The sequence below is a fragment of the Vicugna pacos genome, chromosome 9 (assembly GCF_048564905.1).
Source record: "Vicugna pacos chromosome 9, VicPac4, whole genome shotgun sequence".
NCBI lineage: Eukaryota > Metazoa > Chordata > Mammalia > Artiodactyla > Camelidae > Vicugna > Vicugna pacos.
In genome coordinates this window covers 40,328,528-40,353,214 of record NC_132995.1, presented here as the reverse complement: position 1 = coordinate 40,353,214, position 24,687 = coordinate 40,328,528, and the positions used below count along the sequence as shown (strand labels likewise).

General features: G+C 34.6%; 1 protein-coding gene across 2 annotated transcripts in view; it reads right to left on the bottom strand.

Annotated features, from left to right (window-relative positions):
- The window catches only part of CBFB (core-binding factor subunit beta), a 47,485-nt gene extending 22,798 nt beyond the window's left edge, over window positions 1-24,687 (bottom strand). For both annotated transcript variants that reach the window (XM_031680682.2, XM_031680681.2), the window contains exons 1-3: window positions 24,311-24,687; window positions 23,997-24,083; window positions 19,136-19,252 (exon numbers count right to left, since the gene is read on the bottom strand). In XM_031680682.2, the coding sequence (XP_031536542.1) occupies window positions 19,136-19,252; window positions 23,997-24,083; window positions 24,311-24,388 (282 nt within the window). In that variant the 5' untranslated portion in view covers window positions 24,389-24,687. The remainder of the gene's footprint in view (window positions 1-19,135; window positions 19,253-23,996; window positions 24,084-24,310) is intronic.

Below are 24,687 nucleotides of genomic sequence, written 5' to 3'. Positions count from 1 at the left end.
TGTGTAGACCTTCAGAGTAAATGTTTGGCACTTCTCATACATTCATGAATACCAGACCTCAAATTATAAAGAAAATAAAACTGTCTCTTAACAGTTTGGCATTTTGTAATATAATTTAATAATGTCATTTAACATAGAGACATTTCTCACTGAAAATAATGATGCCTTATTTCAAACTGTAGAAAGAACATGTATTAGAATGTGACCTAAGGATTAAACTCCTTTTTCTAGAACAATTAAATGTTTTATATAATATGGATTCTATAAAGGCTTTAAAATGTGTAAACAGATTCTGCTAATCACATACAAAAACAACAAAATAGCCTGCTTATCTTCTCAAAAGTGAAATATCAGAGGATGTATTTGAGATTCCACAGAAGTTAAAAGTGAGTACAGCATCACATTGTGTTTTTTTTGAAAAAACGTAAAATTAGTATTGCAATTTTTTTTAATCAACTCAGGCTCTAAATATCACTGATTGTGATGTTATTTCAATCCAAATTACACATATCACTTTATTTTCCACATTCTGTAGCTTTAAATTCCAAATCATTGTAGCAGTAGAGCTTCAGCAAAAACATGTGCACACCAACAACTGTGGCATCATACATACAATGGAATACTATTCAGCCATAAAAAGGAGTGAGGTAGTGATACGTGCTACAACATGGATAAACCTTGAACGCATTATGCTAAGTGAAAGAAACCAGAAAAGGGCACATATTATATGATTCCATTTATATGAAATATCCAGAACAGGCAAATATAGAGACAAAAAGGATATTAGTGTTGCCAGGGGCCGAGGGGAGTGGGGAATGAGGAGTGGCTGTTAATAAGCACAGAATTTCTTTTTGGGGTGATGAAAATGTTTTGGAAATAAAGAGTGGTGACAGCTGCACAATTCTGTGAATATACTAAAAAAACTCTCAATTATACACTCTAAAAGGGTGAATTTTACAGTATATGAATTTTATCTCAATAGGGTCATTATAAAATTTTTTTGGAATAAGTTTTATCTGTTACACAGGTGACAACTATACGATATGTAAAAGGAGACTTCTGAGCATGGAGTTGCATATGAGTTTCTAGTACTCTGTGAAGAGATATGGGCTGATGATATAAATCTGGCAGCCATCAACAATACAGAAATTTTTAGCCTGTAGTTCAGAGAACCTACATGACTTTAGTTTCAAGAAGACCAGAAACCTCCCAAAATTCTGCGTTAAAATGTGTTTGTGCCCATGTGCATTTTTTAAAGGAAGGCCAATGCTTTCACCAAGTTCTCAAAAGAGTATGCAAGAGAAAAAGGATCCAACTATGATAGTAAAAATGCAATTTTTCACTTCCCTCACAGACACCAAGGTCTTTGCAGCATAAAGCTTGAGAAATGATGATAAATACTCTTTATTTAGTAAAGGGACCAAACTTCTTAAGTAACTAAACATTAGTTACCCTGGGTTTTGAAATGTAAATATCAGAGGAAGGGCATGAAAGAACCTAGTCAACTTCCTATTTATCAACCTGTACAAAACAGTTCTATATCTGAGAGTCTGTAGTCTACTTATTCTAAGAGTATCTAAATTTGGAATAAGCAGTAGCATCTTCAGTTGCCCTTTCTTCTACAATACAATATGGAAGTTCAGTGTTTCTAACTCCTAGGTAGCTGGGCCAAGAGTAGAAATTGAGGGTACAAAGGGATAGTAGAAAGAGTTCCTTTTATTGAGTGGTTCTAAAGGAGGTAATTTTAAGATAATTAGAATAACTGTAACTTTGCAAACAAGACTCCCATACACATCAATTCTCAGCCATAACATCAGTATACACAGAAATCAAGTGTCAAAGCTATTGATAAAAGCAAGAAGCAGATACTTCACCTTCAAAAAAAACCATTTCAATTGGAAAGAATATTTAACTTCTCTGTGGTAAACTATCAGTTTAAACACTTGTGACTCTAGTCTATAAACTGAAGTATTAGGGAAAACAGTTAACAGGGAATGAACAGTGTCCCTTAGGCCCTCAGTAAATATCTGAATAATAATTAACAGAAGAGCAGAAACACAGCTGGAATTTAGAAATGTTTTTCCTGTAGCTTCCCTGTAGTTTCAATTTGGAAAGATACACCTATTCAACAGATGTTTGTTACCTGTCATTTTGTGCAGGGTATTATCAGAAGGGCAGTGCAAATACAAGATGAATTTTAAAAAATTTATATCCCACCACCTACAAGAAGATTCCAACACAAGTTAACTTAAAGCCTTTAATAAGGAATAGCTGAATACATTAAAAAAAAAAAACCCTGTAAGAATTAAAACTGAATTCACCTATTACATTTAAAAGTAGGACTCACTTAACTCCTAAGGTTAATGGAATGTTTCAGTAATAGTAAAACTGTAAGGAGCTAGATCCAGCAACCTCCTTTTAAAAGCCACAGTTCTAACAAAGTTGCATATAAACATAACTAGGATATAACATCTGAAGATTATCTACCTGAAAAATCTAAAATATTCAACTGAAAAACCAGGTGAATTAATGAGTTCAATAAAGTGGCTGGTTATAAAAACAATATATGAAACCCAACAATCTTCCTGTATTACAATAGTAATTATTTAGAAAATAAAATGAAAAAACTTATTTTAAAACAGCAATAAAAGTATCAAAGAATAAATTTAATAAGAAATATGGAGGCTCTATAAGAAAACATCTAATTTTTGAAACACAGAAAAAGATTTGATAAACTAGTGGATGTCACATCCTCTAATAGTAAGACTACTGCCAATTTACCCCAAAGTAATCCTTATTTTAATGAAATTCCAGTAAAATCTCAATATAATGCTTTTTTGAATTTGAGATAAAAGTCTATAATTAATACAAAAGAATTGACTATCCAAGAAAATATAGGAAATTATTTTTCTGCCCTTTCAGATATTAAAACATGTAACAATGCAATGAGTATACACGTAGTAGTGCTGTGGCAGCCAGAAACAACTTAATGGAATAAACAAAACATTTAAAAAACAAAACCAAGTATACAAGTTTTTAATAAATGAAAAAGAGAACACTTCAAATAAATGGTAGGAGGATATTTTACTTAAGCAGTGGAGATAAGAAAACTGACTACCATTTGAATAAACAAAGAGTTTGAAACAAAATAAAATGGATAAAAATTAGGAAAAAATGTTCAAACACAACATACTAAAATAAAACAAAATAACTGCTTCTAAATAAAAGAAAAAACTTTAAATTAAAAATCTTAATAATGTGTATGTAATTATTATTTAACGAAATGGAATATCATCACTATTCTTAGACCCAAGACAGCACAGGAAGAGTAAAAACTAAATGTGTTTTAGAATCAGATAAAACCTGAATTTAAACTCTAGTTCTATTGGTGTATTTGAGACAAATATTTAAGTTTGTTAATAAGCCTCAAATTCCTCACATATAAAACCAAAGCTAAATAATACCTCTTTCATAGTTGATAGTAAAAATTAGTTAAGTCAATATACATAAAGTTATGAAACATACAGAGCACCACAGAAACTGACTTGCCTATACACAATACTTCAACTGAAGTTTTACACAGTGATTTCTTTCCAAGAGAAAGAGCCATTTTTTTGAGACCAATGAATCAGTAGATAAGCAGTAATACTGGGATGGCCATAGCCACCCAGGAAAACAAGATATTCCACAAAGGAAATATGTACTCTGCCTTTCAGCAGTCTATTTAACAGATTCCTCTAGAAGATACTTGGTTCTGACTCACCTTCCTTCAGTCACATGTTCCTCTCCATTTAGAAATGCACAGTCAGCTTCCCTGTTGGATAATCACTACAGTCATTCAATCTCACTTGCCTCTGAATCATAATTGGGTTGCATGTTAGTGTAAAAAATAGCTTCTTCTATAGTGATTTAATGTAATTTACCAATCTACTTCTTACAGTTCAAAACAGAAAACAGCACTTCTCACAGAAATCATAACATGGATTAATACAGAATGTGCCTGGAACTTAAAGGATTAAGCAAGTAAGCAAGCTTGTATGCACACATGCACACACTCTCAATAAACGGATGTGTTGACCAAACAAAAACCCATCCTAAAAATCATATAGAATCTCAGGAAATCTGAATAGCCAAAACAATCATGAAAGGGAACAAAATGAGGACTTATACTTCCTGATTTCAAAACTTACTATAAAGCTTCAGCAATCAAAACAACGTAGTACTGATATAAAGACAAAACATATAGACAGATGGACTAGAACAAAAAGCCCAGAAATAAACCCTCACATGTGGTCAAATGATTTCTGACAATGGTGCCAAGACCATTCAGTGAGAAAGGACTGCCCTTTCAACAAATGGTGCTGAGAAAATGGACACCAAGTGCAAAAGGATGAAGTTGGGCTCCCACCTAACACCATATACAAAAATTGACTCAAAATGGATCAAAGACCTAAATGTAAGACCTAAAACTATAAAACTCCTAGAAACAAGGTATAAAAGTTTCATGACACTGGATCTGACAATGATTTCTTAGAGATGACACCAAAGGCACAGGTAACAACAACAAAAACAGACAAACTGGACATCATCAAAATTAAAAAAAAAAAACAAAAACAGGTACATCAAAAGACACTATCAACAAAGTAAAAAGGCAACCCACAGAATGGGAGAAAATATTTGCAAATCATACCTAATAAGGGATTAATATCCAGAATTAATAGAGAACTTCTAAAACTCAACAACAAAAAAACCCCAAACAACTCCATTTAAAAATGGGCAAAGAGTAGGCATTTCTCTAAAGAAGATATACAGATGGCCAATAAACACATGAAAAGATGCTCAACATCACAAATAATTAGGAAATGCAAATCAAAACTATGATTAAACATTATGTATAAAATAAGCTATAAGGGCATACTATAAGGACATATTGTACAACACAGGGAATATGGCCAATATTTTATAATTATAAATGGAGTATAACCTTTAAAATTGTGTGTCACTATATTCTATACCTGTAACTTATATAATATTGTACATCAACTATACTTCAACTTAAAAAAGAATAAAACTGCTATAAACATAAAAAAACCCTACATACTAACTACTATATATAAAATAGATAAACAGCAAGTTTTTACTATATAGCACAGGGAACTATATATTCAGTACCTTGTAATAACCTATAATGAAAAAGAATGTGAAAATGAATATATGCGTGTATTATATGTATGACTGAAATTTTATGTGCTATACCAGAAATGGATACATTGTAAACTTACTATACTTCAATAAGAAACAAAATAAAGCAAACAAAAAAAAACCCCTACAATGAAACACTTATTAGACACCTCACTCATTAGGACGGCTACTATCAACAAAACCCAGAAAACAAGAAGCATTGGTAAGGATGAGAAATTGTTGTGCACTGCTGTGGGAATGTGTAAGAATACAGCTGCCATGGACAATAGTACAGCAATTCCTCAAGAAATTAAAAATAGAATTACCATATGATCCAGTAATTCCACTTCTGGGTATATACCTAGAAGAACTGAAAGCAGGGTCTCAAAGACATATTTGTATATCCATGTTCACAGCAGCATTATTGACAATAGCTAAAATGTGGAAACAACCTATGTGTCCACAGAAGGATGAAGAGATAAGCAAAATGTGGTCTATACATACAACAGAGTATTATTCAGCCTTTTAGGGAAGGAAATTCTGCAATATGCTACAACATGGATGAATCTTCTGGACATTTTACTAAGTGAAATAAGCCAGTCATAAAAAGATAAATATCATATAACTCCATTTATAAGTGGTACTTAGAGCAGCCAAAATCATAGAAGGTAGAATGGTGGTTGCCAGGGTTAAGGAGAAGGGGGAGTCAGGGAATGGGGAATTACCACTTAATGGGTAAAGAGTTGCAGTTTTATAAGATGAAAAGAATTACGGAAAAACCCTGTAAAAAGGAGGTAGGTCATGGTGAGCCTAGAATCAGAAAATATAGAGCAGCCCACTCCGTCTGATCATTTCCTCCAGACCTCTAGCATACCACAAACACTGGCTCACACTGCCAGGTGCCCCAAATCCAGTATGAGCCCCAGGTTCTCCACAAACCATTCACAACTATGCTCACAAAGTTCCCTAGAGAAGCTCTTAAAATTCGTAGGAAAGCTGAATCCAGAATTGATACTGAGGTTTTGTTCAGCTTATCTCCTAGGAACTTTCATGTTGAAATGAAATTACAGTCCTTTACTTACACTGCCATGAAGTTTGTGCTTGCTATATTCAGTTTTTTAAAACTAAACAACGTATTGTTTAGAAATACATGCATAGGGATAAAATTATAAAAGCAAGGGAATAAATCTATTAATCAGGATAATGAGAAGGTTTTTTTTTTTTTTTGTGGAGAGGGGAACAGGACTGTGGAGTTTTTTTAAGGCATCACTGTCCAATAGAAATATAATGAGATCCACAAATGCAATTCACATATGTAAATGAAAATTTTCTAACAGCCATGTTTTAAAACACTAAGCAGAAACTGGTGAAATCAATTACAGTAATATTATTCAACCAGATGTATTTAAAATATTTTCAACATGTAATCAATATAAAAATTGAGATGTTTTACAAGCTTCTTTTTGTACAAGTTTTCAAAATCCAGTATGTACTTTTTCACATACAGCACATGTCAGTTAGACTAGTCATAGTTCAAATGCTTAGCAGTCACATGTGGCTAGTGGCTACCATATAGACATCACAGTTCTAACATGGTAGAAATACTGTATCTTGACTTAATTAGCAGCTACATGGATATTCCTATTATTATTCCTAAAACTATACATTTTTTAAATCAAGTATATATATTTTTTTAATTGAAGTACCGTCAGTTTACAATGTTGTGTCAATTTCTGGCATACAGCATGTTTCAGTCATACATATACATTCCTTTTCATATTTTTTCATTATAGGTTACTACAAGATATTGAACATAGGTAGTTTCCTTTGCTATACAGTAGAAACTTATTATTTATCTATTTTATATGTATGTATCTACTCTTTTATTCATAAAATATATTTAACAAATAAAAAGATGACTAGCATTTAAGGGGAAGATGCATTAAATAATGAACATATTTTTAAAAAGATATTTTAAGTAACAATAAAAATCATATTGTATTAAATTTTATAACATTGTATAATAAATTTTATAAAAAGCATGCTAAAATTTTATGCTGGTTTTATTGTACAGTTTCACACAGAGTTAAAGTCACGTGTGGTAAATTTTCACTAATTACTTTTCAGAAGAATGCTCCACCTGGAAACACTGTTGGTCCATTGTTTGGAAGAGCCATTCCTTCTGTGAGCCATCTGAGAAGATGCTTATGCACCAATAACACACATACTCTGAGGTATATTTATACATGGCTTTGTTAAGTAGAAAACATTTTTAGTCTAATCTAAAATTTGGTAATCTGTAACATGATTTGTACTCTTATGTAAAACTTTTCTTCATGAAGTTACATTTAAAATTCCTGCTGGCTTACTCATGGTATAAAAAAGTAATGTTAGCATAAGCATCACAGACCACCATTAACTTTAATACTGAGAGACTCTGAATGCTATTTCTGGACTCTCTGCAACTCCAAGCCTCTACTTTGAACTCACTTTGCTTAAAGAAGTTCCTACTCCATCCCCAAACAGTTTCATATAGCTCCCTTCATTCTTAAGTCTCTTCCTGGTACTTTTCCACTCAGGTTTAAGGAGCATTATCACTTAAAAGTTTATATAAATTCCTCATAGCTTTCAAAACTTTTAAGTCCTATCTGACCTTTATAAGCACCCAATAAGAAAAAAGTTTAAATAAAGAAATTAAAACTGAGAGATTAAATAATTCACTTGCAGAAGGTCACACAGCTAGTAAGTAATAAAAGCTATCATCCAAAACTCATGAAATCTATACATTCACCCAAACCACAGCTGCATTAACGGATTGCATTATTAATGTTTCCTAAGTATTTTAGGGTATGCAAAAAATAGACTATTTCCCTAAAGAATAAATAGACATAGAATACAAACCTGTGGTTGCCAGGGGGCAGGGGGTGGGAAGGGACTGGGATTTCAAAATGTAGAATAGATAAACAAGATTGTACTGTGTAGCACAGGGAAATATATACAGGATCTTGTGGTGGCTCACAGCGAAAGAGAATGTGACAATGAATGTATGTACATTCATATATAACTGAAAAATTGTGCTCTACACTGGAATTTGATACAACATTGTAAAATGACTATAACTCAATAAAAAATGTTTATATATATAAAAAAGAATAAATAGAGACCTGACAATCAATTTCATGGTTAAATCCTCAGCATCTAGAACAATAAATAACATCAACTCTTTACATGACGCATTTTAGAATGCATCATATGAATGTTTCCTCTTCCCCCAAAATAGACAGCTTACTAGTTCTGACATTTTCATTCTAGGATTCAAAGTAAACAATGCATTTTTAACAGTCTTAAAATGTTCTGACCTAGGAGGTACAATTTCAAGTGAAAAGCACTCAAAATTAAGTCAAAAAATTCTTTGTTTCTTAATTAAAACCAAAAAAAAAAGGGTAATGAAATAAAACAGGCAGATGTTATTTATCCATTCCTTCGTTTTTTGTTTTTTTGCAGGGGAAGGTAATTAGGTTTATTTATTTATTTAGTTTTTTTGATGGAGGTACTGTGGATTGAACCCAGGACCTCGTGCATGCTAAGCATGTACTCTGCCACTTGAGCTATACCCTCCCACTTATTTATCCATTCCTGAGTCAACTCTGTAAGAATTATTTCTAAAAATATTACAAGGGGAGAGGGTATAGCTCAGTGGTAGCATGCACAAGGTCCTGGGCTCAATCCCCAGTACCACAATTAAAATAAATAAATAACCCCTAATTACGTCCACCCCCACAAAAAACCCCAGAAAACCAACCAACCAACAAAAAAATAAAACTACTACAGGTGACTTTACCAAATTATTAACATAATATTAACACAAAAAATTGATTATGTAGTTTTCCAGCAGCTTGATTATCACTCCAAACATTATTCACACTACAAGTTAGAAAAACAATACAAGAAAAGTTAAAAGTTGAAAGGAAAAGATGGAAGTAAAAGACTGTTCTGAAGTCATTAAAATGAGCCTATTAAAATATTAATGGCTACTCACTCCAATGGGAGGAGTAACTTGGTGGGCCAAAATAACTTTGGAAGGTTTTGGAAGGTGGTATGTGGAGTTTCTGGCAACTTCCCTAATGATTTTTTATTAGCAGCACTGTGTTAAACTGCAAAGAACACAGATTCTAGGGTAAAAAAGACCTGGGTCTGGATACTGACTCTAACTAGCAAACAGATTATGACTTCAGAAGATTTAGTTAGCCTCTCTGGGCCTCAGTTTCCTTGACTGTAAAATCAAGTTATCACTAAACATGTTCCAAAATCAAGCAGAAGACTTCACTATAGTGCAGGATTAAAAGAATTAGTGATAAATCATCTAGTACAGTGCCTGGTGGTGGTGATCACCAAAAAAACTAGTTTGCAGATTGTCAAAATGTATTTTAAATGGTTCGGTTTTGAAAACGTCCTTGGAATTAGATAGTGGTGATGAAGATTAGACACTGTGAATATATTAAAAATCACTGAACTGTACAGATGGGTAAGATAGTGAATTCTATGCTATATGAATTTTATTACAAGTTAAAAAAATGGCCCAGCAATGAATGTTCTGGAGAGCAAAATGATGGCAAGCCAGAAATAAGCAATATCTCAAAAAATTTAGAGGGTTCTCCCAAAGGGCCATTATTTGTAACAATATTCTGCAAGGAGGCCACTTATAAGAAATTATCATTTAATATGGGCAGAATATATTATTTATTGGAAAACATCTAAATTCTCCATGTTCCTAGGCTACTGTTTTGTTTTAATCTGAAGATTAATCTGCCTTTACATCTGATGTTTTAAAACACAAAAGGGTTCAGTATTGATTGTATACATAGAAAAAGGGTTTTTGCCCATAAGAACAACTTACCAACCATTCCCAGACTTGGCCCTTTCCTTCTTAGGACACATAGTACAGCACAGGAAAGCATCAGTCCTAAATGCACAGTTATACTGCCAAAAGGCACATTTTATGTGTTATTTAAAATTCTTGACTCCTAGATACACATTAATTTGAGAAGGCCAAGCCTAAACTATAAAGCTCACAGTAGATAATAATTTTCAGCTATTTACATTGTATACTTTCATAAAAGAAGGTAACAATGATTAAACTCCCTACCAAATCAATGTCTATAACATGAAGAACACAGCTAGTCTATGGCTTCCAATCTGTAGAAAACTAAGTATCAAAGAAGTGATATGAAAGAGTCTCTGAGCCTGCTCAAGCTAAACAGCATTAAAATTTACAAATGCTCCCTTACAATAAAATGGAGATCATAAAAGTATGTCTATGTTATCTATGTATCAACTATAACATTGCAGTGGCACATAGCCTGTGCTACAGAACTATTTGCTATTATTATAATTCTTAAATGAGGAAATAAAAGTACCAGTAGCAAAGGAGTCCCAGATATTCAGAGGTAGTTAATAAATGTTTTCTGCCCTTCCAAATGCCTACACTAGAATGCCCAAAGTTTACTGCAAGAGAAAAAAAGATTTTTCATGTAGGAGAAAAAAAGATTGCCATGTGTACAGTATAACTGACTACTGTGTCCTAGATTTATTTGCAAAGGTTTCCTAGATGGATGAACATTGCATGTGTGCTTGTTAAGTACATTCATGTCCATTTTATCATCTTTTTATTCTAAAAATTAACATTGATAATCATTCTGTTGCTTCTTTCTTTGATTGTTAGTAACAGTAAGATCAGAAAGATACAGATTTTTTAAATGTCAGCTAAAAAAAAACCCAATAATTATTAACAAGATGTGGAGAAAATTCAAAGATAAGATAAAAAGTAAATGCTATTTCAAACAGGATACTTTTTTATTTTAAAATTTAAATATATACAGAAAAAATGTGTATGTCACTAAGAATGATAATAAAAAAAAAAGAATGACAATATAGTAAAACATTAACAATGGTTTCCTAAGAGGCAGTTATGAATGATTTTGGTACCTTTTCTAAAAGTTTGTTTTCCAAATTTTCCTTATTTCTTTTGTCAGGAAAAAAGTTATTTTAAAATACTACATTGGGGGGGGGGTATAGCTCAGTGGTAGAGTGTATGCTTAGCATGCACAAGGTCCTGGATTCAATCTCCAGTACCTCCATTAGAAAAATAAATAATAAACAAACAAACAAACCTAACTACCTCCCCCCTCCAAAAATTTTCTTTAAAAAGTAAATAAAATAAAAACATTACATTGATACATGTATGAACCTTAAAAGACATTATGCTAAGTGGGATAAATCAGTCACAACAGGACAAATACCATATGATTCCACTTGCATGAGGTACCCAGAATAATCAAATTCACAGAGACAGACAGTAGAATGGCAGTTGCCAGGGGCTCGGGGCAGAGGAGAATGGAAAGTTATGTCTAGTGGGTACAGAGCTTTAGTTTAAGGAAGATGATAAAAGTTTTGGAGATGGATGGTGGTGATGGTTACATAACAATTTGGATATACTTAACAATACTGAACTGTACAGTTAAAAACAGTTCAAATGGTAAATTCTGTTATGTGTATTTTACCATAATAAATGAAACAAAACAAAATAAAAATACAAGCTCAAAAAATCAAAAATACATCAAGATCTTGACGGAATTAACATTAATTTCAAAATTATCAATTTTATGAGCCGCCACATTAAAATTTATAAATGAGGAAGAGTTGAGAGGCACAACAGGAGTCCAAAACTACATCTATATTATAGCAGTTTGACAGAATCTGTATTTGTATTTTCTAATGCAGTGTTTCATATGCAGTCAATGCTACCACTACTTTTAATGTGACTCATAATAAAACCTCAATTGCAAAATATCTGATAAAGAACTTGTATTTAATACATAAAAATACATAATACAAAAAAACATGAGATTTATACTCATGAAAAAACCCCAGCAATTTCTGTCCTACATATCTACCCAAGAGAAATGAAAACAAATGTCCACATAAAAGACTTGCATATAAATGTTCAACGCAGCAATTCTCATAATAGCCAAAACAATGCCTACCAACTGGTAAAAGGATAAACAAAATGTGGCATATCCACAAAATGGAATACTACTCAGTAATAAAAATTAACAGATAACATGGATGCATTTCAAAAGCATGCTGCTAAGTAACACCTAGACACAAAAAAACTACATACTGTATGACGCCATTCATATGAAATTCTAGAAAAGGCAAAATAGTAGTAATAGAAAGCAGACAGTTGTTGCCTGGACCAGGGGGTGGGAGGACTGGCTACAAAGGGGCATGAGGAAATTTTAATTTAATTTCTGAGGTTATAGATATATTCTGTATCTTTATAGTGGTAGTCGTTATACCGCTGACTGTACACATGTCACTGAATTGTACACCCAAAACAGGTAAGTTTTGTTGTATATAAATTACATCTCAATAATGACAATTGAAAAAAAATCAATTATGAGAGAAAACAGAAAGCAGTAAAACTAGAATAAAGCAGCCCTACTCAAAACTTAACTTCTTTGGTTGATAACATTTCTTTATCCTTGTAGGTTTGAATTAATCACTCAATAAATCCTGGGGTAGGAAACAGAAGCAAAAAAAGGGAGAATTAAGGATGTTTTTCTCAGACATTATCTTCTCTACCTTGGAATATATAATTGAGGTATGGCCAGAATGAAATTTTATCGTTACACTAAAAGGTAAATCCAGGCAAATAATGCAGTTCAAGAAAAGGGGAAAAGATCAGTGCTGTATGTCAATTATATCTCAGTAAAACTGGAAGAAAAAGAGAAGGGAAAAATAGAGTACATTATCTACAAATACTTCAGAGGTACATTTACCACATATGCAAATTAATGTAACTCTAATAAGAAGGTACTATGACATCCTAATTTTTGAACATTATTTACTCAGGAAGTTAGTCAACTCTCCTTGGCTTGAAAATTTATTGAAATAAAACCTTTTCTTTAAAAATATAAGCAATAAGGCTTCTAGTTCTAAATTTTATGATTTGATTATTAACATATAGTATACTTAAAACATATTTTAAAAAACCCAGATTACTTATTTTAATACATGAAATCATTGATAACTAAATGCTATAAAATATACTTCAAAATACTTAAAGTCTAGATTTTAATTGAATCAAAATAAAGTCTAGATTTGACTGACAAGTTAGTCATAAAGTTGCCTCAATTTCTCCTGGGGAAAATCACACTTTGAAGGGTTACCACAGGTATCTTTTATTTGGAGTGACTAGGTTGTCTAAGTCTCAAGAAGTAACTTACTGCTGAGCCTAAAGAGATATTTCTCAAGGCTAACATCAAGGAGTGCTCTAAACACTGCCAAATTGTGAATGGTATATAAACAGACACAATATTTATTTTGGGACAAAGATCCTACAAGAAAGAAAGCAAAACACTCCAAAAGAAGCAGTCACAGACCTTTTGAGAAAACATGTAAAACAAGAGTCTGTCCTCATTGATTAAATCAAATGCCGTTAAATTTTGCTTTGCTATTTTATGCTGATGAAAATGAATGATAAAAGATTTTTAAGTATAAAAGTTCAGAAAGAAAAAAAGTAAAACAAATGACATATCAAAAGTTTTAAAAGTAACTATTATAATGAAATACACTTTATAACAACTCCCAATGTCTACTACTGTTATTTGACTATCAATTAAAATCATAAGTTATAAACAGGAACACAACCATAAAAAAAATTGAATCTCTTTTTCTGGGACCAGGTAGTATATTCTAGATATATCTAGATAAGACTATATAGTATATTCAATTTCCACAGGAAAAATGGTAAACAAACAATAGCACCATAAAGTTCATTTTTTTCAGCTTATAAAATATTTTCACAACTGTCATCTTTATGCTTACAAACTAGGATCATGTATTAAGCACAAATAGTTATTAATTCAAAAACCTAAGGAGGCTTAAGAAAAATACAGAATGCGTGCAATTAATCTGACCACTCAAGACTAATAACTTATGGTCAGCTATAATCATCTGCATTTGTTTGAAATAAAAATTTGAAATAGGTCCTAAGAGGAAAGATCAGAGATTGGGAGTTGCATGGTCTATAAAAGTTTAACATAGGAACGATTTAAATTCTTATTTGTTGCCTTCCTTGCCTTCTAACAGCTAAATCAGAGGAAAGTAGTTTAAATTAAGGAAGAATTAAGAACATTTTAACTGCCTAGTTTTATAAAATACCAGAATGCACCATTTGGGAAAGATGCAGTCTTCTTAACATTGTACAGCTACCTGAAGTGAAGCTGACTGAAACTCCACGGTTATCTGTAATCTCACCCTACAAACCCATCAAATAGCCTACTTCTGGATAGGGCTTTACAATTTAGAAGGCATTTTCACATGTTCTAGTATCTCATTTAATCTTCACCTGAAGTATATGAATTGGGCAGATATCCTGATTCCCATTTACAGATAAGAAAAACAGCTATGATTGTCTTAACTCATACCTAGAGATCTTTCCACTGCACTGTTTATTTTACACTTTTCTGAGAAAGATCATTATTATCAATGTAGACAGCTCACTAGATACCTGGGTGAAAAGTTTCAAATATATTTGATAGATTATAAAACTGGGTGCTCTGACTTGATGGTCAGTTATCTGTTAACAGACCTTCCTAACTGAAGATCTTCGGTTTGAAAATATTCTTACAGACACAAAGGCAGAAAGAATGAACAAAAAGACTGATTTTGCTAAGCCCATTTTCTTAGATCTTAAAGCCATAATTTCAAATCAAACAGAATATGGAGCTTCTGTTTCCCATTACCATTCTAGGTTTTTCTGAATTCACTAAATGTAAATGAATATTGTGGCAGCCAGCCTCCAAAATGGCCCCAATGATCCCAGCTTCCTCCCATGTGTATGAATAAACCACCTCGTCCCTGCTGAGTGTGGGTTAGACTTAGTGACTTGCTTGTAATGAACATAATTAAGACACAAGTGATTGGAGAACAGCTCATAAAAACCAGGGTGACTTCATTCTTTTTCTCTCCATGGAGAAAACACAGAACTAGAAACTGAAGTCACCTACCAAAAGTCATCTGAGTAAGCTTGGAAGGGGATCCTTTAGCTCCAGTCAAGCCCTCATAGACTGGACAGCCCCAATAGCTTGACTGCAGTCTCATGGGAGACTTTGAGTCAGAACCATTCAGTCAAGCCACTCTGATTCCTGTAAAAAGGTACAAAGGAACTTTTGGGGGTAACTGAAACATTATCTGGATTGTGGGTAGTGTTTTCATGGGTACATACATTTGTTAAAACTCAAATTATACACTTAAAATGGGTGCATTTTTGGTACATAAACTAGAGTTGATTTTTTTTAAGCCACTGAACTTGAGATAAACAACAAAGGGTTACTTATGAAAAAGTAGTGCATACATTTAATAAGTTATGGGTGGGTGGTGATATAATGGAAGCTGCAACAAGCTTCCACCACAAACTCACATGTACTAAACTGCTCCTCAAAATTGTTCCACCCATAGATTTTCCTGTCTCAGATGACAACAATCCCATACTTCCAGTTGCTCTAACCAAAAAAGTTGGGAGTCGGTATCTCGACTCTCACACTCTACAATGAATCCACAAGCAAATCCTGCTGGCTCTATCTCAGAATGTACCCAGACTATGACTACTTCTCATCACTTCCACTGCTACAACCATAGTCTCTCACCAAGATTACTGTAATAGCCCAACTGGTCTCCCTGCTTTACTCTTGCCCCCTAAACCTATTATTAACCCAGCAGATAGAGTGATCTTTTTTCATTCAAAATCTAAGGCAGATCATATCATTCATCTGCTCAAAAAGCCGAAACTACTTTCCACTTTACTCAGAATAAAAGTCTGTGTTGATATAATGGCCTCCCATGGTCACATAAACTGGCTCCCTGCTATCTCCTTAAACCCATCTCCTACTACTCTCCTCCTCGTTCAGTCTGCTTCAGCCACACACAGTCTGCTTGCTGTTTATCAAACATACTATGCATGCTCCCACTCTAGGGCCTTTACAAGGCTGCCTTCTCTGTCTGGAACATCTTTCCCCCACATACCTGCATGGCTTACCATTCCCTAACCACCTTCAGGTCTCTGCTTAAACATGACCTTCCTTACCCAGACTATCCTATTTAAAACTGCAAACATTTAATAAATAAAAATTTAAAAAATAAATAAAAATAAAATTGCAAACATTTCCACTCATTGATCACTTTTATTTTACTCTATTTTCCCTTTTTTCCCCAGAGCACTTACCACTTTGTAACGTATTTCATAACTTACTATGCATGTTGTCTACTCCTCCATTCCTTCTATAAAACAACTTCTAGGGCAGGATCTTTGTTCACTGATGTATCTTAAGTGCCTAAGACAGTGTTCACTCAATACATATAGTTAGTGTTCCACAAAGACCTTCTGGAATGAATGAATTTTTGAATAACTGTGTCAGGTACTCAGCTAAGCACTTTAAATACACTATTTCGTTTAATCACTAGGGCAACCCTGGGAGGTATGCACCAATCTCATTTTATAATTGAGCACCATAAAGATTAAATAACTTGTCCAAAGTTACACAGCAGTAAATGAAGCAGTATACGAAGCCAGGACTTAACTCACTTACACCTAACTCCAAAGGCTTAACCATTCATATTCTTAAAGCTGGGTATGAATGGGAAGAGAATTAAGCTGCTTCAGGAGGTAACTAGGCTGACAGTATGTAGAGGACAATGATTTGGGATCCAATATAAGGAGCAGAGGCAAATAATTAACATTTACAGAAATTCCTTCCATTTACTTTGCTTCTAATCCTAGTCCTATGGGGACAGATATAAATGCTAATGGTTATCAGAAAAACATTATAGAAAAGGAGGAAGGGAAATAAGAGACCTCATAGCCTGAGCTCTGTGGATGAGAAAACACAGGTCAGTACATTTTCTCTAAATTCACTGGCATACTTTTCCCAGTGGTATAGAGCAATATACTAGCAGGTTTTTTCCCCTCATTAAAAACTTTATTTCTAGATTCTCTAGGTGTTGAGAAAACTGTATTTGAGAAATACACATCTATACATAAACATTTACAGATTTAAATCTAAGGAAAAGATACAGATTTCTGTCAGCATTAACATCCTTGGAAGATAGCCATGTTCATTTGTTTATACACTGTCTATGGTTCCTTTCACATTGTAACAGCCGACTTGAGTAGTTGCAAGAGACCATATGCCTGCAAAACTGGAAATATTTACTATCTGGGCCTTTACAGGAAAAACTTATAAAACAAATACTAATAAAATATAAGTCTCTTGATTTCTTGCATCAGGTCTATTGCTTTTGTTGATATATTTGAAAATATATCCTCTAAATTCTAGACTAAGTTACACAATATTTTTGTTTTTATTGATCATATAGCTGAAAATATCTCAATGGTTTAAGTCTGAAAATAACGTAGTCTTCACTGAACAGATACCATTAAATTAATTCAATGAACTTTCTAGTGGAGTTAACATCCATCTACCAGTTACTAAATACTAGAAGATTTCAGTAACACTGAGATGTCAACCTTGAAGTCCTAAAATAGTTAAGCATAAAAGTTGAGAGGAAAGGAATTTTTTTGATTTATGTCTTTATTATCTGTGCCACCATGTTAAACAAACTTTAAGGAAGTGATGAGGAAAAAAATAATTTCTTCATTTAGTTACATATTCATGCACCAAACATAAAAAAGCAATAATCCTACAAGGACTTCCCAACTTCTCCTTTATATGTAAGAATTACCAAATAGTAAAATCTTGAACATTTGCTTTTATTCTTCCAAACAAACAAGCTGATACATAGAAAAGCAAATTACTTACTTATTATTCATTTTTAAATTCTATAATCTGCTTTCCCTCTCCAAAAGATCAGCTGGTTTGTCACCCACAAAAGATCAAACCTTATGTCATACAATTAAAGGAAACAAAAACTCTTCATTGTGTATATACACAAAAATCCTTTTCCTAATACAGCCCAAAACAAAAAAATCTTAAGTTCCTCAAAGGTTAATATTTAGATATTTCTTATGTTTTGCAAATAAAGTCATAGGTTATGCTAGTCACAGCATTTAGACAAGTAATTCAGTAAGTTAATAAAAACAGGTATGGAAACACACTGCAAAGGAAACAGGAGAAACACAGAGTGTTAACATGAGGTCGAAACATTTTTTTCCTTTAAATATTTTACTTCAAGAAGTCCGTTTCTACATTAAAGGATGAACCAATCTAAGACATTATTCATTAACATTTCACCAAAATCATAATACATTTAACTTAGATTTTAATAGGGCTCTCAGCTTAAACATTTTCACCTACATCTTTCATATCTTTGACCTAAACTTTCAATATAAAAATTTTAAGACATTTATTTGTTTTCCCAGAAACTTCTCCTCAAAACAAAAAAGTTATTTCCAAGTTAATGATTTCACATTATTTTTCTCAAAATTAAATTTGCTATGTTAACAGAAGCAGAAAGTTACCCATGAATTATTTCTAAATATTAAATTTTAAGCCTACAGAGCCTTTCCCCATTTTTCTCTAAATTTCATTTTTTTTACACTATAGTCACACACACTTTAGTAAAACAAAAAATTTCTTGTAAACACTTTTAAAGGAATTAAGTTTTGAAAGTTACATGTAAGAAAGCACACTACTCCTTAAGGGCTAGAACCTTCTATGGTGAATGTTATATATATGAAATTGGTAATGAAATGATATAAAAAATTTGATTTTTAAAAACTGCATTTTATCTTGACTATATAGAATGAAAACAAATCTAAACATATGCCTGTATAATGAGACCTGTGATCTCTTTATTAAAATGTAAATTAACAGATAATCTCTAATAATGAAACAATCCACAGTATTTCAAATTGCAAAGAAATGCTTCCTACCTTGCCTGCTTCTCTTTCTAAGTCGACATACTCCCGGCTAGGTGTTTGTCGCTGTTCTCCCTGCCAGCTGGCCGGAAAAAACTGAAGAGACAGATTGGTTCCTGTGGCCACAAAAGCCTTTTAGAAAAATCAATACAAACAGGATCAGGAGCAAGACATTACATAAATTATGCAGGCAGTCATTTATTTTTACATCAGTTTCTGTCTTAAGCCAGGCAGCACTGAGATTACTTAAAAGTAAAAAACATGCACTCATCATTTTTCTTAAGTATTAAGTTACAAACATCTGATTCCATTTTGAAGACATTTGCCATTGGCTGCTTAAATATAAAATCAGACATGAATCAATACTTTCTTTCAGGTCATTTTTTGCTGACGTTAGTATCACGCACTGCTAATGTCTAACCAGAAGCCACCATTACTGAATTTTAAAACTTGTATTTTTAAATGTGAAAATCACTGAAGAGCTAAACATCTTGAATGTTAAAGCATACCACAATTTAAAAGTTGTGTAAATGAGACATTTTAATTTTTCTTGATTTCTTTTGCTCAAGGAAACACAATCCTCCAAAGGCCATGTTAAAAATGCACTTGGGACTGTCTCTTCTCTGATAAACCATACATTAGCTTGTGATGTGTCACGACTTCTCATCTCTCTAAAACCTTGGATGATTAAAAAATAAACATTTTCTAAAATTTGACTTTTGGAGAACTGGATCTGACGATAACAAAAGAGTACTTATCTAATACTTATAAAAGATTTGGATGGCACAGCTCTAAAACCATTTCGGATAAAGTGTCATTCTGTGTAGGCCCTGAGCAATTTAACTATTTCCCCTAAGTGAAAAATGGAAATAACTCTGTCCTTCCTCCCCAGGAAAATTCTGAAAGAAATAAATAAGTAAAAAGCATTTCGAAAAACAAAAACAAAAACAAAACATACTTTCATCATCTAAATATTTGTAAACTCTTCTTTGTTGAAATCAGAGAACTTTTTGTTTTATTTTACTAATTAAGGGTCTAAAGCATAATTTGTTTTCAAGTATAGAGTCTTCATCTGAAAGAAAGAGGTTCACATTTTGGGCAACTGGTTTAAAGCATTAGCTGATTCAGCTATCCATTAGTTCCCCTGATGACTAACAGCTTAGATTCTTTAGACATAAAAACTATAGTACTTCCTATTTATATGATTGGTACTATAGGTACAACTGTCAACCTAACTGCTAAGTCTGTATGGACATCTTTAACGGCATTTCCCTAGTCAACTGGGATACCTTTTCTTGTGGTATTTCATATGAATGGAGACTGAAGAAACATCAATATTACAGTATTAATCTTAAGAAAAATCTTTGCCCACTATTAGCATCAGTTTCAAAAACAACCATGTGAAATGAATGAAGTGAACTAATAACAGATCAAATGAAAAGCAGATACTAGGAGGCAAACTGCCTAGGCTGTGTGACTTACTTAACTTTGAACCTCAGTTTCCAGTATTTGTAAAGTGCTCAGCAGAGTTTCAAGAAAATGCTACATACATGTATTTGCTAATACAGTGAGAAATAATTTTTTATAGTTTTTCTTTTTAGGTTTTTGGGTTTTTTTGTTTTGTTTTGGGGGGGAGGTAATTAGGTCTATTTAAATTTTTTTTTTAATGGAGGTACTGGGGATTGAACCCAGGACCTCATACACACTGAGAAGGCACTCTACCACTTGAGCTATACCCTCCCCTCAATGAGAAATAATTTTGAGCTGGGTAAGACAAATTTTTCAGCCAGAGATAATGAAATACTCAGAGCAGAGTGGTGGCAGATAAGAGATTCTGCCCATGAATGAATATCCTGTCAAAATCCCCCACACAGGTTTCTTCAGTGTTCACCTAGTAACAAATTTTTCCACCACCAATGTAACCCAAATCAGCTCTGTGCTAAGTAAAGACATTCTGCAGCTTTTATTACCTCACCTCCTGCCCCAAGGCCAACCTCAGAAGAGATTTCCTGCTTCATCACTTCATGCCCGTTACCTCATCAACATCCCTCTCTCTGAGACAGAAGAGGTAAAAACAGATCATTCTAGAATAGCATTTCCCAAATTTATTTGACCACAAAACTCTTTCCTTTAATGGAATATCCACAAATACAAAGATGTTGGGAAAATTCTGTTTGAAAACATAAAAATGCCACACTGGTGTAAATGTCTGTATGCAGGATTTCCAGGATGTCCCAATTACATTTTATAGGTTTCATAAATTGTAAAATAGCACACCTGTGCCAATCCAACATACCTTTTATTCCTCCATCTTCAGTATTAAAAGCACACAGATTTTTCTGCTTTCAGAGTCACCATACCTAAGTTTTCCTTCCTTTTATTAATCATTTGTGTTGAAGATATCTCTAACTTTCTTACTACAATAAGAATTTATATAAGGGATGGGATAAATCAGATTTTACCAAATAGATTCTATCCTTCATCCATAATCACTTTTATTTCATGCTATGATGTGGAGTTTGGCTAAGTTTTATAGCTAAAAAGAGATGAGCATCACAGCCCTTACACTGTTTCACATCCAAATATAAAATAAATTCTTCATTAACTTCACTGACAAGGAGATATTCAAAATAAAAAGAATAAAAGGGGAAAAAAGGGCTGGGAATAGTTTGGGGAACTATGTATATTTTTGTCATATGTCACTGCTATCAAAATAGATGCAACATAATGCCTTTTCCACATCTATTTTCCACAACCAACTAAATAAAAGCCACAGTCTGTTTGTAAGACATAAGATAAATTTTGGGCCTTAAATTAAATAACATCTAAGTTCAAATAATCAAGTACTCATGATGCAAAAGACACTGCAAAACCCATACAGAGAGGGTATAAATAGAAATAACATGGTCTCCATCCTCTAGGAGCTAGAAATCCCTTAATTTAAACATGGGTAACCTTGACTTAAGGGGGGGGGGACTAGAAAGTAAGGGAAATGTGAAATTCCTTTCAAATACAAATAGCTACATTATTCAACAAATTAAGATGTGCTGTCTTAATTACAATTCTTACACAGATTTCAATCTACCTTCTTTAACCTTTAATACCTGTCAGAAATGAAGAACGTATAAAAATTTGTAGGATCAGATATTTGGAAGAGGGGAAAGCCTACAATTAGAACATCTGATTTATCCCTGAAGAGAAATTTATGACAAATACAAGCAACTTATAATACTGCTATAATATTAAATTCATATCATAACAGTAATTCAAATAATACTGAGTTAAATTATACTTTAAATTCATAATTACGTGCAGTAAAGTTTGATATGACAGAAAACATCCTATTAGCTATGTTTCACTAGGTTTTTCAAAAAAAACCTCAGCTTTAAAAAATTATGATAGCACTTTTTATCTCATCTTTTATACTTACATCAATTACCTCCAAGAAATTCATTGGTGAGGTATATCATCCACCTTTTGCAAAAGGAAGCCCAGACAAAGGATGATATAATCATTGAACCAACTAATAAATGATTCTTCTAGTACTCAGTGCCAAACCCAGAAAGTTATTTGTCCAATATGTTTGAATCATATAACTATTACAACTACTCAAGAAACTGAAAGTGGGCTAAAAGCTGGAGATTTCTTTTCATAATGTGCAATAATGACCAAATATTCTAGAGCTCCTAATAGATCTGGTCAGTATCTTCTTATTACCTGTAATACAATTCTAATAAGTATTCATTTTAAATATTAAAATATTCTTTAAAAATAAATTTGATTTCAGTGATGAAACGTGATGTATGTGACATATCTCAATAAAAAGAGATTCTCTACTGTACAAGGGGGTGGGGAAAGTAAATGTTCCAATATGTCTTCCTATTGTTAACCTAAATTCAAACTGAGCCTCTAGCTTCAAGAGCCTGCAGATGCAATGGCCCAAGTCACGCAGTAGATAATCAGATTCCATAATACAGAGCTTCAACTTCTTTTTTATTAATACTCAATCTCTTTTCTTTAGTTTTTTTTCCTATCCACTTGTGGCCTCATCATTAGCACTTTCAATAGGACAAACCAAAAAGAAATGACAAGAACCAGGCCACTTTAATTTTTTTCAACATAAGGTTTGGTGGAGGTGAAGCACCATATCTACCGCCTCAGATAAACCGTGGATTGCAAGTCCGTGCAATTCTTTAGGGACTGCAGGCCTTAAACGGGACATTTTTTAGGTTAGGAAGAAAAAAAACCTACAATGGTTTCTTTCTGATTCTCCTGAGGCCTAACATTCTAAGAAAAAAAGATGGTACGTTCTTAAGGGCTTCCCCCCATCCCCCCATTAGAACAACAGGTAATTTTGGATTTGCTCTCAGATTTAGTCTCAGCCCTACCGAAAGTGAGACAGCTTCTCATTTAGATTTACGAAAAATCTAGCGTCTAAGAGACAATCGTCCAAGAGTCAGAACATTGAACGAAGCTCGATTCTTCTTCCGAGTGAGTTTTCTTCTAATACTCCGACCCTTTAATCTTTAATCGGTGTCACAGACCATACAACGACCTTTCCTTGTTTAGGTGGGCTCCGCTTTGAGCTCCACTCGCGGCAAAGTGTTTTCGGAGTCTTGTCTGGGAAACATCATTCACTCGTAGAGGGCTACAGGGAAGCATTTCCCCACGAGGACGCTGCCCGCCAGCGTCTAGTTTCGCATTTTGAATTCCGAGTAGGAAGTGAGACGGCGCCCGCTCAGTTCCGGGAGCCGCGGCGTTCGCGGCGCCGTCCGGAACCGACCTGGGCCGCGGCGGCCCCCGCGCAACAAGTGATCAGCGCGCGCCTCGCTCCCCCGCGCCCCGGGCCCCCCGCGTCCCCGCCCCGCCGACTTACTATTTCCGAGCGGCCGTCCCGGCAGGCGTTCTGGAAGCGCGCCTGGCGCTCCTCGTGGGGCCGGTCCCTGAAGCCCGTGTACTTAATCTGCAAGGCAGAGACAGCCCGAAATCAGAAGCCAAATCCGCGACGCCGCCCGGCCCGCGCGGCGCCGATAAGGGCAAGCAGAGTCTGCGGGCAGACAGCTGCCGGAGCGAGATTGCCCCTCGCCCGCGCGCCGACACGGGGCTCCCGGGGGTCGCGCCGCCCAAACTTTTCTCCGCCCGGGCCCACTCGGGGCGCGCCGCGGCCTCCGCGCCACCCGCCCGCCTCACCTCACACTCGCGGCTTAGCTTCCTGAAGAACTCCTCGTTCTCGAACTTGCTTCTCTGGTCGGGCACGACGCGCGGCATCTTCCCGCCCTGAGGCCGAGCCGGCCGGCCGGGCTCCGGGCTCCCGCGGGCACCCGCTGGCCGGCTCTGCGCTGACCGACTGACCGCCCACCCGCGGTGCCCTGACTCTCGCTTCCCTTTGTTTCCAGCGCCCGCCCGCTTAGGCTCCTGTTCCCAGGAGTCTGAGGTGTCGCTGCCCGCTCGAGCCCAGCCCACGCCGCCGCCGCCGCCGCCGCCGCCGCCTCAGCCGTTGCCTACCGCCCGCGCTGACCCAGCACTCGCCGCCCCCGGCCGCCGCCGCCACTTCCTCTCGCCGCCCA